This window comes from Mya arenaria, chromosome 14, assembly GCF_026914265.1.
Source record: "Mya arenaria isolate MELC-2E11 chromosome 14, ASM2691426v1".
Taxonomy (NCBI): domain Eukaryota; kingdom Metazoa; phylum Mollusca; class Bivalvia; order Myida; family Myidae; genus Mya; species Mya arenaria.
Window position 1 is genome coordinate 3,253,396 of NC_069135.1, and position 13,191 is coordinate 3,266,586.

A 13,191-nucleotide genomic window follows, 5' to 3' on the forward strand; every position below is an offset into this window, starting at 1 on the left:
GACATACAATTATGCTAAACTCTTCAACGAACTGTATTATTGGTGTAATTTTGCATCGGTTTTAATTACATACATCAATCAGTAGTCAAAGGTCTTAGTTGTAAATAAAGAAAATAACAATAAATTTAAGCCTTTATATCTGTTTGTTCGCAAACATGAACAAGTCCATCAAATGACGTCATTGAATTGACATCATTTGACGTCATTGAATTGACATCAATTGACGTCACTGAATTGACATCATTAGGCGTCATTGAGTTGCGCCGTTTTACTCTAGCTACCTTGATTTAAAATGAAAATTTATCAAGCAAAATCAACTTACCTTAGCTAATTATTCAAATTAAGAATAAAGTTCTGACGAGTACAGTGAAGTATATATATAAACAATTCTGTAAAAGTATAGATTTTTAATGTTCAGTATATACGTAGTTTTTGAACGGCCCTCGCAGCGACATGACAGTCAAGCTTCTAGCACTCACTGGTGTTCATAAAGATAGCGCTTAGAAAGGCACTCGAGCGCAAACTTGTCTAATATAAACATTTTTTTGTCGTAAATTTGATAAAATACTAATTCCCAACGATCTAACAAAAGTACTTAATAAAACGACAAACTAAAAGACTTTAAAAAGTTAGATTTTATACATAATCCCTTTTCTGTTTTATAAGGTAAATACTATATATAAAACTGTATTTATTGTATGGACAAATAACAAATATATATAAAAATATTTAATTTTGATCTTAGTTAGACATCGAACTTTATTTCTTAACATGTGCTGGTGCAATAGGCCAATTTCAAAAGTGATAAATACATTAGATACCTCATACATTTTCCTCGGATAAGTATTTGTTTTATATCTTTGATATGAACTTGGCAGTCTTTAAATGTCGCTTCGGAAGAGCAATTCTTGTTTACGATGACGATTGTTTTAGATGTTTAAAGACTATGCCGATCATTTTGATATGTAACAAAACATAAATATACAAAATCTAATGAGCTTCAAGAAGTAAACAGGTTTTGGATCCATAACATTAACATACAAACCTTTTTTAAGTGGAAAATGTCAGTAAAAAACCTTATTATATAAATAGATAAAATCTTTGAATTTTATATTGTTTCTTTTAACAAGTAAATTCAACTTAAAAATATATTTACTGGGGTTATATATAGAGGAAAATTGCTTGTTTCGGTGTAAGATCGTAATATATTTTACCGCGACACCACAACCGAAGTGTTTGTAACAGCGCCACCACCACCGAAGTGTTTGGAACAGCGCAACCACCACCGAAGTGATTGGGTCAGCGACACCACCACCGCAGTGTTAGTGACAGCGACACCACCACCGCAGGGTTAGTGACAGCGATACCACCACCAAAGTGTTTGGAACAGCGACACCACCACCGAAGTGTTTAGGTCAGCGACACCACCACCGAAGTGTTTAGGTCAGCGACACCACCACCGAAGTGTTTAGGTCAGTGACACCACCACCGAAATGTTTAGGACAGCGACACCACCACCGAAGTGTTTGAGACAGCGACACCACCACCGAAGTGTTTGGGACCGCGACACCACCACCGAAGTGTTTAGGTCAGCGACACCACCATCGAAATGTTTGGGACAGCGACACCACCACCGAAGTGTTTGGGACAGCGACACAACCACCGAAGTGTTTAGGTCAGCGACACCACCATCGAAATGTTTGGGACAGCGACACCACCACCGAAGTGTTTGGGACAGCGACACCACCACCGAAGTGTTTGAGACAGCGCCACCACCACCGAAGTGTTTGGAACAGCGACACCACCACCGAAGTGTTTGGGACAGCGACACCATCACCGACGTGTTTGGGTCAACGACACCACCATCGAAGTGTTTGAGACAGCGACACCACCACCGAAGTGTTTGGGACAGCGACACCACCACCGACGTGTTTGAGACAGCGACACTACCACCGAAGTGTTTGAGACAGCGACACCACCACCGAAGTGTTTGGGACAGCGACACCATCACCGAAGTGTTTAGGTCAGCGACACCACCATCGAAATGTTTGAGACAGCGACACCACCTCCGAAGTGTTTGGGACAGCGACACCACAACCGACGTGTTTGGGTCAACGACACCACCACCGATGTGGTTGGGTCAGCGACACCACCACCGAAGTGTTTAAGACAGCGACATCACCACCGACGTGTTTGGAAAAGCGACACCACCACCCGAAGTGTTTGGAACAGCGCCACCACCACCGAAGTGTTTGGGACAGCGACACCACCACCGAAGTGTATGGGACAGCGACACCACCACCGAAGTGTTTGAGACAGCGATACCACCACCGAAGTGTTTGGAACAGCGACACCACCACCCGAAGTGTTTGGAACAGCGCCACCACCACCGAAGTGTTTGGGACAGCGACACCACCACCGAAGTGTATGGGACAGCGATACCACCACCGAAGTGTTTGGAACAGCGGCACCTCCACCGAAGTGTTTTGGAACAGCGGCACCACCACCGAAGTGTTTTGATTATTTTCTTTTTGTTGTTGGACATTTCTTTGTGCGAAAACTGTATTTTTCTTTTAATTGTCAGATAACCGTGCCTTAATGCAAACTCTGATGTTACATCTAACTTTGCCATTTCTAAACGCATAACATTTATCTATTTGAATTGTTATGCTTTGTTTTAAATGATATTACGCTTACACATTCCGCTTGTTTTATTTTGCTTGAATGCCCTTTGGATGACCTTTTCCTGGCATGCATACTTTACATCCACATTATACTATATACCAGGAGCAGGGTATACCGGGTCATGCCATAGGCAGCAGTTACGTTGACAAGACCAACTTTGATGTGTTTTTTTATTATAGAAATCTAAAAATTAACAAAAAAAATCCCACGTACATTATTTCGGTGAGTATGGGAGGACAGAGGGGTTATAATTCCATTCCGAATGTTGAACTGTATCACCGTGTTTGTTAATTTTATTTTATCTAATGCATTTCCGAAATTCCAATTCGCCTGTTGAAGATTAAATTACCTTGTGTTTGTAATTTTATGTTGATTAATGCATTTTCATTGCGTCTTCATACATGCACACATTAACTTTGCTTTAATAGTTCCATTTATTTGAAGACATCTTTATAAAGTTGTTGCAATTTTATAAGAACTACTTCTATTCGTTTACAGGAATCATGAAGCTACATCAAGTACAGTGACATTATCAAGAATATAAATTCATGCAGATTTTGTTTAAATAAAAATAACAGACATTTATTGAGAGTATGATTAAAGCTTCCACCCTATTGCACTGTGATATACACCCATCACACTTCCTTAGCATATGATCCAGAGGATTTGCTTTTACTCGAGAAAGAATAAAATATTTGAAAATGGGCATTTTGCAACTACCTAGATTCTCGAAATGTTTAAGAAACCTGCTATGACGGATTTCTTCAAAAATAATTATTTAACCAAGCAGTATTATGCCACACAAAAGCTAGTTTAAGTGGTCAGTATTATATTTTGTCATATCAGCAGTCAACCGTTATTGATTTGAATCAGGTGAAGCAGTAGATATTTACAGTGTGTCGCATTGATCTATGATGACAACGCGTTGATAATCTACTATTCTGTTCTTGTTTTTTATTCAAGTATAAGCGATGGAAAAGTTAATGATCTAGAATGTCGTAAAATGTTCGCCTAATGCTTTAAATGTTAAACATTGTTGTGTTAGAGATATTATTACGCGGTATGAACACGTGTGTGCCGTTGCACGGAACTCATTTATCCACGGATAATCCACGGGTATTAGAGACGATGTTGAACACGACGCGGACTTGTACATGTACGTGTAGCTGCATGTACGTGCAAAAGTTCCAGCTCGGTATTAAATTCGTTTGCGAGATTTCTATTGAAACGTCGTCTTGTAATCTCGTTGATATAGCATACAACTCATTTGTTCGTGCTATATCGTATGCCATTTTATACTACAAACATATGCACATACCTTGATGACTTGAGGCATAAACTGAGTCCGCACATACACGTACCCGTACAATTAGTGTTCCAAAACCACTCTTGTATGTGTTGCTATGCAGGCAGAAATCATGAAATCAATATTTCTGCTATTTGTCACTTCGCCGTTTTTGAACAATATTACATTGATTACAAATAAACAAAACTGGAATTAAAAATAACTACTAGGAGTATTTAAAGGAGAGAGTTGTGTATTGAGAGCTTTCTTTTCTTTCAATAAAATGTTGACAAAGGTTTATAAATTCAGTAATTCGTTGTAATAATAAGTGATCGAGTCATTGACATTGGCGTTATCAAAAAGTAATTTATTGGCTGGTTCCCCTTGTTGTTTTATTTTATTTGAGAAGATTTAAACTGCTGATTACGACTATCTAAATTTTATGTCCAAAACTGAAAATAAATCACTGAACTATGAAACATACTTCATTCTTTGTTAGCCGTGACTATAGGTAATAAGAAAGTCACGGCTAACAAAGAATGAAGTCACCATACAGTCGGTCGGTCGGTGTGTTGCAAAACGTTTGTGGCGCGAACTATGCTCGTACATCTACATTTTGACGGGTTGTTCTGAACCTAGGTATATATGATCATGAGAGGTACAAGTGCTTAAAGGCGAAGCTCCCTGTGCTTTACTAGTTACTAAGGTCTGCAGTATGAGTTTGTGTCTCAGAATCCGAGATGCGAAATTTTGAATGAAAAAAACAACATGTTGTTTCCGTCTCTATGATAGACTATGGATTGATAATAGTATATATAAACTGTTATCGGTAAAATTGAAAGCATTTAATCACCATTTGTTTTAAAGTAGTTATTTTTAATTATAAATACAACAAAGATTGAGTCGCCATTGAGTCTTTGAGTACTGAGTCTGAATTTAGACTCTGAACGAAAGTTAATATAGGCGTAGTTTCTGCAAGGAACCGACGAGCTGTTTCTCACCAATCACTGAATAAAATATTTCAGGCCCTTTTTGTTGAATTTATTCATATAAAGTTTAATCAATCAATGGTCTCAGTTTATTGCCAATGACCTACATACAGGTTAATCTATGAGATATTATATCAGAGCCCAATGAAGTGTACCACAAACATGAGCATGGAATTTGCGTACTTATTTACTGAAAACTATGTACACACTATTTCTTTAGAAACTAAATACCTTTTGAGTACGTAACTAGGGACAATATTTTTCGCTAGCAGTTTTACAAAATTGATTTTATATGTAATGTGAACATCAAAAATATCTGAAGTAAAGAAATATGTCAATAATTAACATAATACCTCAACTGATCCTTATATCTTTAAATGCCCATTTGAATGAAATCACATGAAATATTGTACACTATAGAAGTACTATCTTAATCTAAAACTACTTTCATGACTGTTCTCGCAAATGGATGGATTGTTATCCTGGCAGATTTAAGATTTTTAAACATTGTTGAAACTGTAAGCTGCACTCTCACAGATTTATCGTTTATAGAACTTTTTTTATTTTTGTCTTGGAATGAGCAAGATTTTGCGTATATATCTGCAAACCAGTGATAAAAGTTTGCTGACAAAAGCTCAGATCGCAGAAATTATATTTCTGTTCGAAATCTTTAATTTTACCACATACCAGTAACCGGAGAAGTTCGCCTTTATGTTATATACCAAATAAGAATGTTCCAGAAATTGCTTTCCGCTTGAATTTCTCTCAAATTCTATAAGAAAATTGTTCTTCCTTAAAAATGAATCATGGAATGAATGGAAAATTCTAGAACAACTCCAGACAAATGCATGCTTAAAATCCTTCGGGAAAATCTAGTTTACTTCAATGACCCTATATAGGTCACCATGCAGTTAAAACTAAGTTATTAAATAATGAAGCACTTTCAAAATTCATAAGGTTAACAGACGGTTTGTTTCAGAATACATTAGGCAATATACCCATGCGTACACAATCAGTAAAATATGTGTTTGTTTACTATTTCATTCCATTTCATGCCAAATATAAATCATTTAATTATAAACCGCAAGGACTATAAAACGCAACGAACATGTGTTTAGATGCGCCCCAGATGGAATCATCAAAGGAATTTCCAATGTTACCATGTACAAACGGCACTCCGGTTCAACAGACCGAGTAAAGAACAAAAAGAGCTGTTTAATTCCCGATACACCAGACTATATAATAGACGAAATGACATTTCACATTTGAGTTATCCATCAAATCAACATTTAGATTGCACATCACCATTGTCATTTGCTCTGTAATTGATTGCCGGAAAGATATATTTTACACAACAAACAAAAGCATTTTTGAGCGAATACAGACTACGATAATCATATAAATTCCTAAAGTCAAGCTTGAAATTACCCTTTAAGTCGATAAAAAAGGGGAGGGGTTAAATTATTCCTAAGAAAATTATCTCCACACTTAAAAAAAAGACTCTAAAAATTGAACAATGCACATGTCCATGACAGTCCTAGAATGACCTCTCAGTTTAAGGGCAGCAGTAAATGCTTTAAGCTTTACTCTAAAATGATAAATCAAGCAAGAACAGAATACAAGGGGAAGATTCAGGAACGATGACATTAACGATTCACATTGTGTAAGCATTTGGAAACCTGTCTATCTCTCATATAAAAGGCTTGTGAATTTTCACTCAAAGGAAATGCATATATCGTACGTAATGGCGACGCCAGTAAGTGCTTCAAATGGAAACCAACACCTACAGTGGTGACATGTACGTGAAGTTAGCGGCCTAGCGGCCTAGCGGCCTAGCGGCGTGAAGTTAGCGGCCTGGCGGCCTAGCGGCCTAGCGGCGTGAAGTTAGCGGCCTGGCGGCCTAGCGGCCTAGCGGCGTGAAGTTGGCGGCCTAGCGGCCTAGCGGCCTGGCGGCCTAATTATTTTTTCTATTTCCAAGCAATTGTTAATGCGTTTTTTTTAAAACAATGATAAATCAAGGTTTTTTATTCATATAGATACATAGCGGCCTTAAATTGTTATATATTCAGAATATTTTTCTTTACCTTTTATTCTAAAACAATTCTAAATTTACTGTTTTAAGCTATTAGCGATAATCAACATCTTTTTTTTCTCAAAAAAGTCGATTAAGCAGTCAGCTATTTCAAAGCATTAAACATGCCTGATCTTCTTAATCAATGATATATTTACTGTTTATATGCACAAATTATCACTCTGAAGCGTTTTTCAACTTTTTTTCAAAAAAGTCGATCGAGCACTTCAGCGGCCTAGCGGCCTAGCGGCCTAGCGGCGTGAAGTTAGCGGCCTGGCGGCCTAGCGGCCTAAAATGGTATCCTATTTCAAAGCATGTATACATGCATTTTCTTCTAAAACAATGACATATTAACTGTTTTTATGCACAAATTAACACTTTGAAGCTATTAGCGATAATCAACATCTTTTTTTTTCAAAAAATTCGATTAAGCAGTCAGCTATTTCAAAGCATTAAACATGCCTGATCTTCTTAATCAATGATATATTTACTGTTTATATGCACAAATTATCACTCTGAAGCGTTTTTCAACTTTTTTTCAAAAAAGTCGATCGAGCACTTCAGCGGCCTAGCGGCCTAGCGGCCTAGCGGCGTGAAGTTAGCGGCCTGGCGGCCTAGCGGCCTGGCGGCCTAGCGGCCTAGCGGCCTAAAATGGTATCCTATTTCAAAGCATGTATACATGCATCTCTATCTCTCATATAAAAGGCTTGTGAATTTTCACTCAAAGGAAATGCATATATCGTACGTAATGGCGACGCCAGTAAGTGCTTCAAATGGAAACCAACACCTACAGTGGTGACATGTACGTGAAGTTAGCGGCCTAGCGGCCTAGCGGCCTAGCGGCGTGAAGTTAGCGGCCTAGCGGCCTAGCGGCCTAGCGGCGTGAAGTTAGCGGCCTGGCGGCCTAGCGGCCTAGCGGCGTGAAGTTGGCGGCCTAGCGGCCTAGCGGCCTGGCGGCCTAATTATTTTTTCTATTTCCAAGCAATTGTTAATGCGTTTTTTTTAAAACAATGATAAATCAAGGTTTTTTATTCATATAGATACATAGCGGCCTTAAATTGTTATATATTCAGAATATTTTTCTTTACCTTTTATTCTAAAACAATTCTAAATTTACTGTTTTATGCACAAATTATCACTCTGAAGCGTTTTTCAAACTTTTTTCAAAAAAGTCGATCAAGCACTTCAGCGACCTAGCGGCATAGAAGCCTGAAATTAGCGGCCTAGCGGCCTAGCGGCCTAAATTGAATCCTATTTCAAAGCATGTATACATGCATTTTCTTCTAAAACAATAACATTTTAACTGTTTTTATGCACAAATTAACACATTGAAGCGATTATCAACAGTTTTTTTTCCAAAAACGTCGATAAAGCAGTCAGCTATTTCAAAGCATTAAACATGCCTGTTCTTCTTAATCAATGATATATTAACTGTTTATATGCACAAATTATCACTCTGAAGCGTTTTTCAACTTTTTTGAAAAAAAGTTGATCGAGCACTTCAGCGGCCTAGCGGCCTAGCGGCCTAGCGGCGTGAAGTTAGCGGCCTGGCGGCCTAGCGGCCTAAACTGGTATCCTAGTTCAAAGCATGTATACATGCATTTTCTTCTAAAACAATGACATATTAACTGTTTTTATGCACAAATTAACACTTTGAAGCTATTAGCGATAATCAACATCTTTTTTTTCTCAAAAAAGTCGATTAAGCAGTCAGCTATTTCAAAGCATTAAACATGCCTGATCTTCTTAATCAATGATATATTTACTGTTTATATGCACAAATTATCACTCTGAAGCGTTTTTCAACTTTTTTTCAAAAAAGTCGATCGAGCACTTCAGCGGCCTAGCGGCCTAGCGGCCTAGCGGCGTGAAGTTAGCGGCCTGGCGGCCTAGCGGCCTAAAATGGTATCCTATTTCAAAGCATGTATACATGCATTTTCTTCTAAAACAATGACATATTAACTGTTTTTATGCACAAATTAACACTTTGAAGCTATTAGCGATAATCAACATCTTTTTTTTCAAAAAATTCGATTAAGCAGTCAGCTATTTCAAAGCATTAAACATGCCTGATCTTCTTAATCAATGATATATTTACTGTTTATATGCACAAATTATCACTCTGAAGCGTTTTTCAACTTTTTTTCAAAAAAGTCGATCGAGCACTTCAGCGGCCTAGCGGCCTAGCGGCCTAGCGGCGTGAAGTTAGCGGCCTGGCGGCCTAGCGGCCTGGCGGCCTAGCGGCCTAGCGGCCTAAAATGGTATCCTATTTCAAAGCATGTATACATGCATTTTCTTCTAAAACAATGACATATTAACTATTTTTATGCACAAATTAACTCTTTGAAGCAATTAGCGATTATCAACATTTTTTTTAAAAGCGTCGATAAAGCAGTCAGCTATTTCAAAGCATTAAACATGCCTGTTCTTCTTAATCAATGATATATTAACTGTTTATATGCACAAGTTATCACTGTGAAGCGTTTTTCAATTATTTTTCAAAAAAGTTGATCGAGCACTTCAGCGGCCTAGCGGCCTAGCGGCGTGAAGTTAGCGGCCTGGCGGCCTAGCGGCCTAGCGGCCTAAAATGGTTTCCTATTTCAAAGCATGTATACATGCATTTTCTTCTAAAACAATGACATATTAACTGTTTGAATGCACAAATTAACACTTTGAAGCTATTAGCGATAATCAACATCTTTTTTTTTCAAAAAAGTCGATTAAGCAGTCAGCATACATGCCTATCCTTCTCAAAAATATGTTGATAATCGCCTCAGAGTGATAGTCTGTGCATAAAAACAGTTAACGTATCATTTTTTAGAAGAAAATGCATGTAGTCATGCTTTGAAATAGGATAGCATTTTAGGCCGCCAGGCCGCTAGGCCGCTAGGCCGCTAACTTCACGCCGCTAGGCCGCTGAAGTGCTTGATCGACTTTTTTTTTAAAAGTTGAAAAACGGTTCAGAGTGATAATTTGTGCATAAAAACAATAAATATATCATTGTTTTAGAAGAACATGCATGTTTAATGCTTTGAAATAGATGACTGCTTTATCGACGCTTTTGAAAAAAAACTGTTGATAATCGCTAATAGCTTCAAAGTGTTAATTTGTGCATAAAAACAGTTAATATGTCATTGTTTAAGAAGAAAATGCATGTATACATGCTTTGAAATAGGAAACCATTTTAGGCCGCTAGGCCGCCAGGCCGCTAACTTCACGCCGCTAGGCCGCTAGGCCGCTAGGCCGCTGAAGTGCTCGATCAACTTTATTGAAAAAAAAAAAAAAAAAAAACGCTTACGAGTGATAATTTGTGCATAAAACAGTTAATTTAAAATTGTTTTAGAATAAAAGGTAAAGAAAAATATTCTGAATATATAACAATTTAAGGCCGCTATGTAACCATATGAATAAAAAACCTTGATTTATCATTTTTTTTAAAAAAACGCATTAACAATTGCTTGGAAATAGAAAAAATAATTAGGCCGCCAGGCCGCTAGGCCGCTAGGCCGCCAACTTCACGCCGCTAGGCCGCTAGGCCGCCAGGCCGCTAACTTCACGCCGCTAGGCCGCTAGGCCGCTAGGCCGCTAACTTCACGCCGCTAGGCCGCTAGGCCGCTAGGCCGCTAACTTCACGTACATGTCACCACTGTAGGTGTTGGTTTCCATTTGATAGGATAATTCTTGCCCTTGAAGATGATGTCTTGTTTTAATTGTATGATTTTTAAATTTTGGTCCTTTTTTAGGGTTTTGTTGGTCACCCAAACTTACATTGAATTAAGAAGGAGCTTAGCTTTCAAATGCACTTTTCGGAAATTAATTAAAATATATATTTTTGTCCTTTTTGAAACAAAATCGTGTGTACAAAAATACTTCACAGAGAACTCCGAGTCTCACCCAGAGCAACATAAGGCCAAAAAAAAACAACCTTTGTTTCCGGTAACATGGCGAAAAAAAGGTCGGTAGGTTTTTTTTGTGTTTTTTTTTACACTTTCCATACCATGCAATTTTTTGTTACATCGGATCAATTATGTTATAGCTACGCGTTTCCTAATTTACAAAAAGTCTGATAAAACAGCATTGTTTAATGTCTGAAATCCTATCCTTACCTTCGACTACCGTATTTTCCCGCCAATTTTGCCCATGAAATCGGGTGTTTTTTTGTATACAGTTAGACATCGAACTTTATTTCTTAACATGTGCTGGTGCAATAGGCCAATTTCAAAAGTGATAAATACATTAGATACCTCATACATTTTCCTCGGATAAGTATTTGTTTTATATCTTTGATATGAACTTGGCAGTCTTTAAATGTCGCTTCGGAAGAGCAATTCTTGTTTACGATGACGATTGTTTTAGATGTTTAAAGACTATGCCGATCATTTTGATATGTAACAAAACATAAATATACAAAATCTAATGAGCTTCAAGAAGTAAACAGGTTTTGGATCCATAACATTAACATACAAACCTTTTTTAAGTGGAAAATGTCAGTAAAAAACCTTATTATATAAATAGATAAAATCTTTGAATTTTATATTGTTTCTTTTAACAAGTAAATTCAACTTAAAAATATATTTACTGGGGTTATATATAGAGAAAAATTGCATGTTTCGGTGTAAGATCGTAATATATTTTACCGCGACACCACAACCGAAGTGTTTGTAACAGCGCCACCACCACCGAAGTGTTTGGAACAGCGCAACCACCACCGAAGTGATTGGGTCAGCGACACCACCACCGCAGTGTTAGTGACAGCGACACCACCACCGCAGGGTTAGTGACAGCGATACCACCACCAAAGTGTTTGGAACAGCGACACCACCACCGAAGTGTTTAGGTCAGCGACACCACCACCGAAGTGTTTAGGTCAGCGACACCACCACCGAAGTGTTTAGGTCAGTGACACCACCACCGAAATGTTTAGGACAGCGACACCGCCACCGAAGTGTTTGAGACAGCGACACCACCACCGAAGTGTTTGGGACCGCGACACCACCACCGAAGTGTTTAGGTCAGCGACACCACCATCGAAATGTTTGGGACAGCGACACCACCACCGAAGTGTTTGGGACAGCGACACAACCACCGAAGTGTTTAGGTCAGCGACACCACCATCGAAATGTTTGGGACAGCGACACCACCACCGAAGTGTTTGGGACAGCGACACCACCACCGAAGTGTTTGAGACAGCGCCACCACCACCGAAGTGTTTGGAACAGCGACACCACCACCGAAGTGTTTGGGACAGCGACACCATCACCGACGTGTTTGGGTCAACGACACCACCATCGAAGTGTTTGAGACAGCGACACCACCACCGAAGTGTTTGGGACAGCGACACCACCACCGACGTGTTTGAGACAGCGACACCACCACCGAAGTGTTTGAGACAGCGACACCACCACCGAAGTGTTTGGGACAGCGACACCATCACCGAAGTGTTTAGGTCAGCGACACCACCATCGAAATGTTTGAGACAGCGACACCACCTCCGAAGTGTTTGGGACAGCGACACCACAACCGACGTGTTTGGGTCAACGACACCACCACCGATGTGGTTGGGTCAGCGACACCACCACCGAAGTGTTTAAGACAGCGACATCACCACCGACGTGTTTGGAAAAGCGACACCACCACCCGAAGTGTTTGGAACAGCGCCACCACCACCGAAGTGTTTGGGACAGCGACACCACCACCGAAGTGTATGGGACAGCGACACCACCACCGAAGTGTTTGAGACAGCGATACCACCACCGAAGTGTTTGGAACAGCGACACCACCACCCGAAGTGTTTGGAACAGCGCCACCACCACCGAAGTGTTTGGGACAGCGACACCACCACCGAAGTGTATGGGACAGCGATACCACCACCGAAGTGTTTGGAACAGCGGCACCTCCACCGAAGTGTTTTGGAACAGCGGCACCACCACCGAAGTGTTTTGATTATTTTCTTTTTGTTGTTGGACATTTCTTTGTGCGAAAACTGTATTTTTCTTTTAATTGTCAGATAACCGTGCCTTAATGCAAACTCTGATGTTACATCTAACTTTGCCATTTCTAAACGCATAACATTTATCTATTTGAATTGTTATGCTTTGTTTTAAATGATATTACGCTTACACATTCCGCTTGTTTTATTTTGCTTGAATGCCCTTTGGATG

At 39.1% G+C, this 13,191-nt stretch overlaps 3 protein-coding genes across 3 annotated transcripts in view; 2 read left to right on the plus strand and 1 right to left on the minus strand.

The window, feature by feature from the left end:
• The window catches only part of LOC128217503 (sodium- and chloride-dependent GABA transporter 1-like), a 45,749-nt gene that overhangs the window by 18,829 nt on the left and 13,729 nt on the right, over nucleotides 1–13,191 (minus strand). The window lies entirely within an intron of this gene.
• On the plus strand, nucleotides 1,494–2,168 carry LOC128217456 (uncharacterized). Its single transcript, XM_052924612.1, has one exon. It carries the CDS (start codon nucleotides 1,494–1,496, stop codon nucleotides 2,166–2,168), a length of 675 nt encoding a protein of 224 aa, XP_052780572.1.
• On the plus strand, nucleotides 11,947–12,621 carry LOC128217457 (uncharacterized). The gene has a single exon (XM_052924613.1). It carries the CDS (start codon nucleotides 11,947–11,949, stop codon nucleotides 12,619–12,621), a length of 675 nt encoding a protein of 224 aa, XP_052780573.1.

Bases quoted from the DNA above. Each gene is read 5' to 3' on its own strand.
- LOC128217456 (XM_052924612.1), top strand. From the start codon at position 1,494: ATGTTTAGGACAGCGACACCACCACCGAAGTGTTTGAGACAGCGACAC.
- LOC128217457 (XM_052924613.1), top strand. From the start codon at position 11,947: ATGTTTAGGACAGCGACACCGCCACCGAAGTGTTTGAGACAGCGACAC.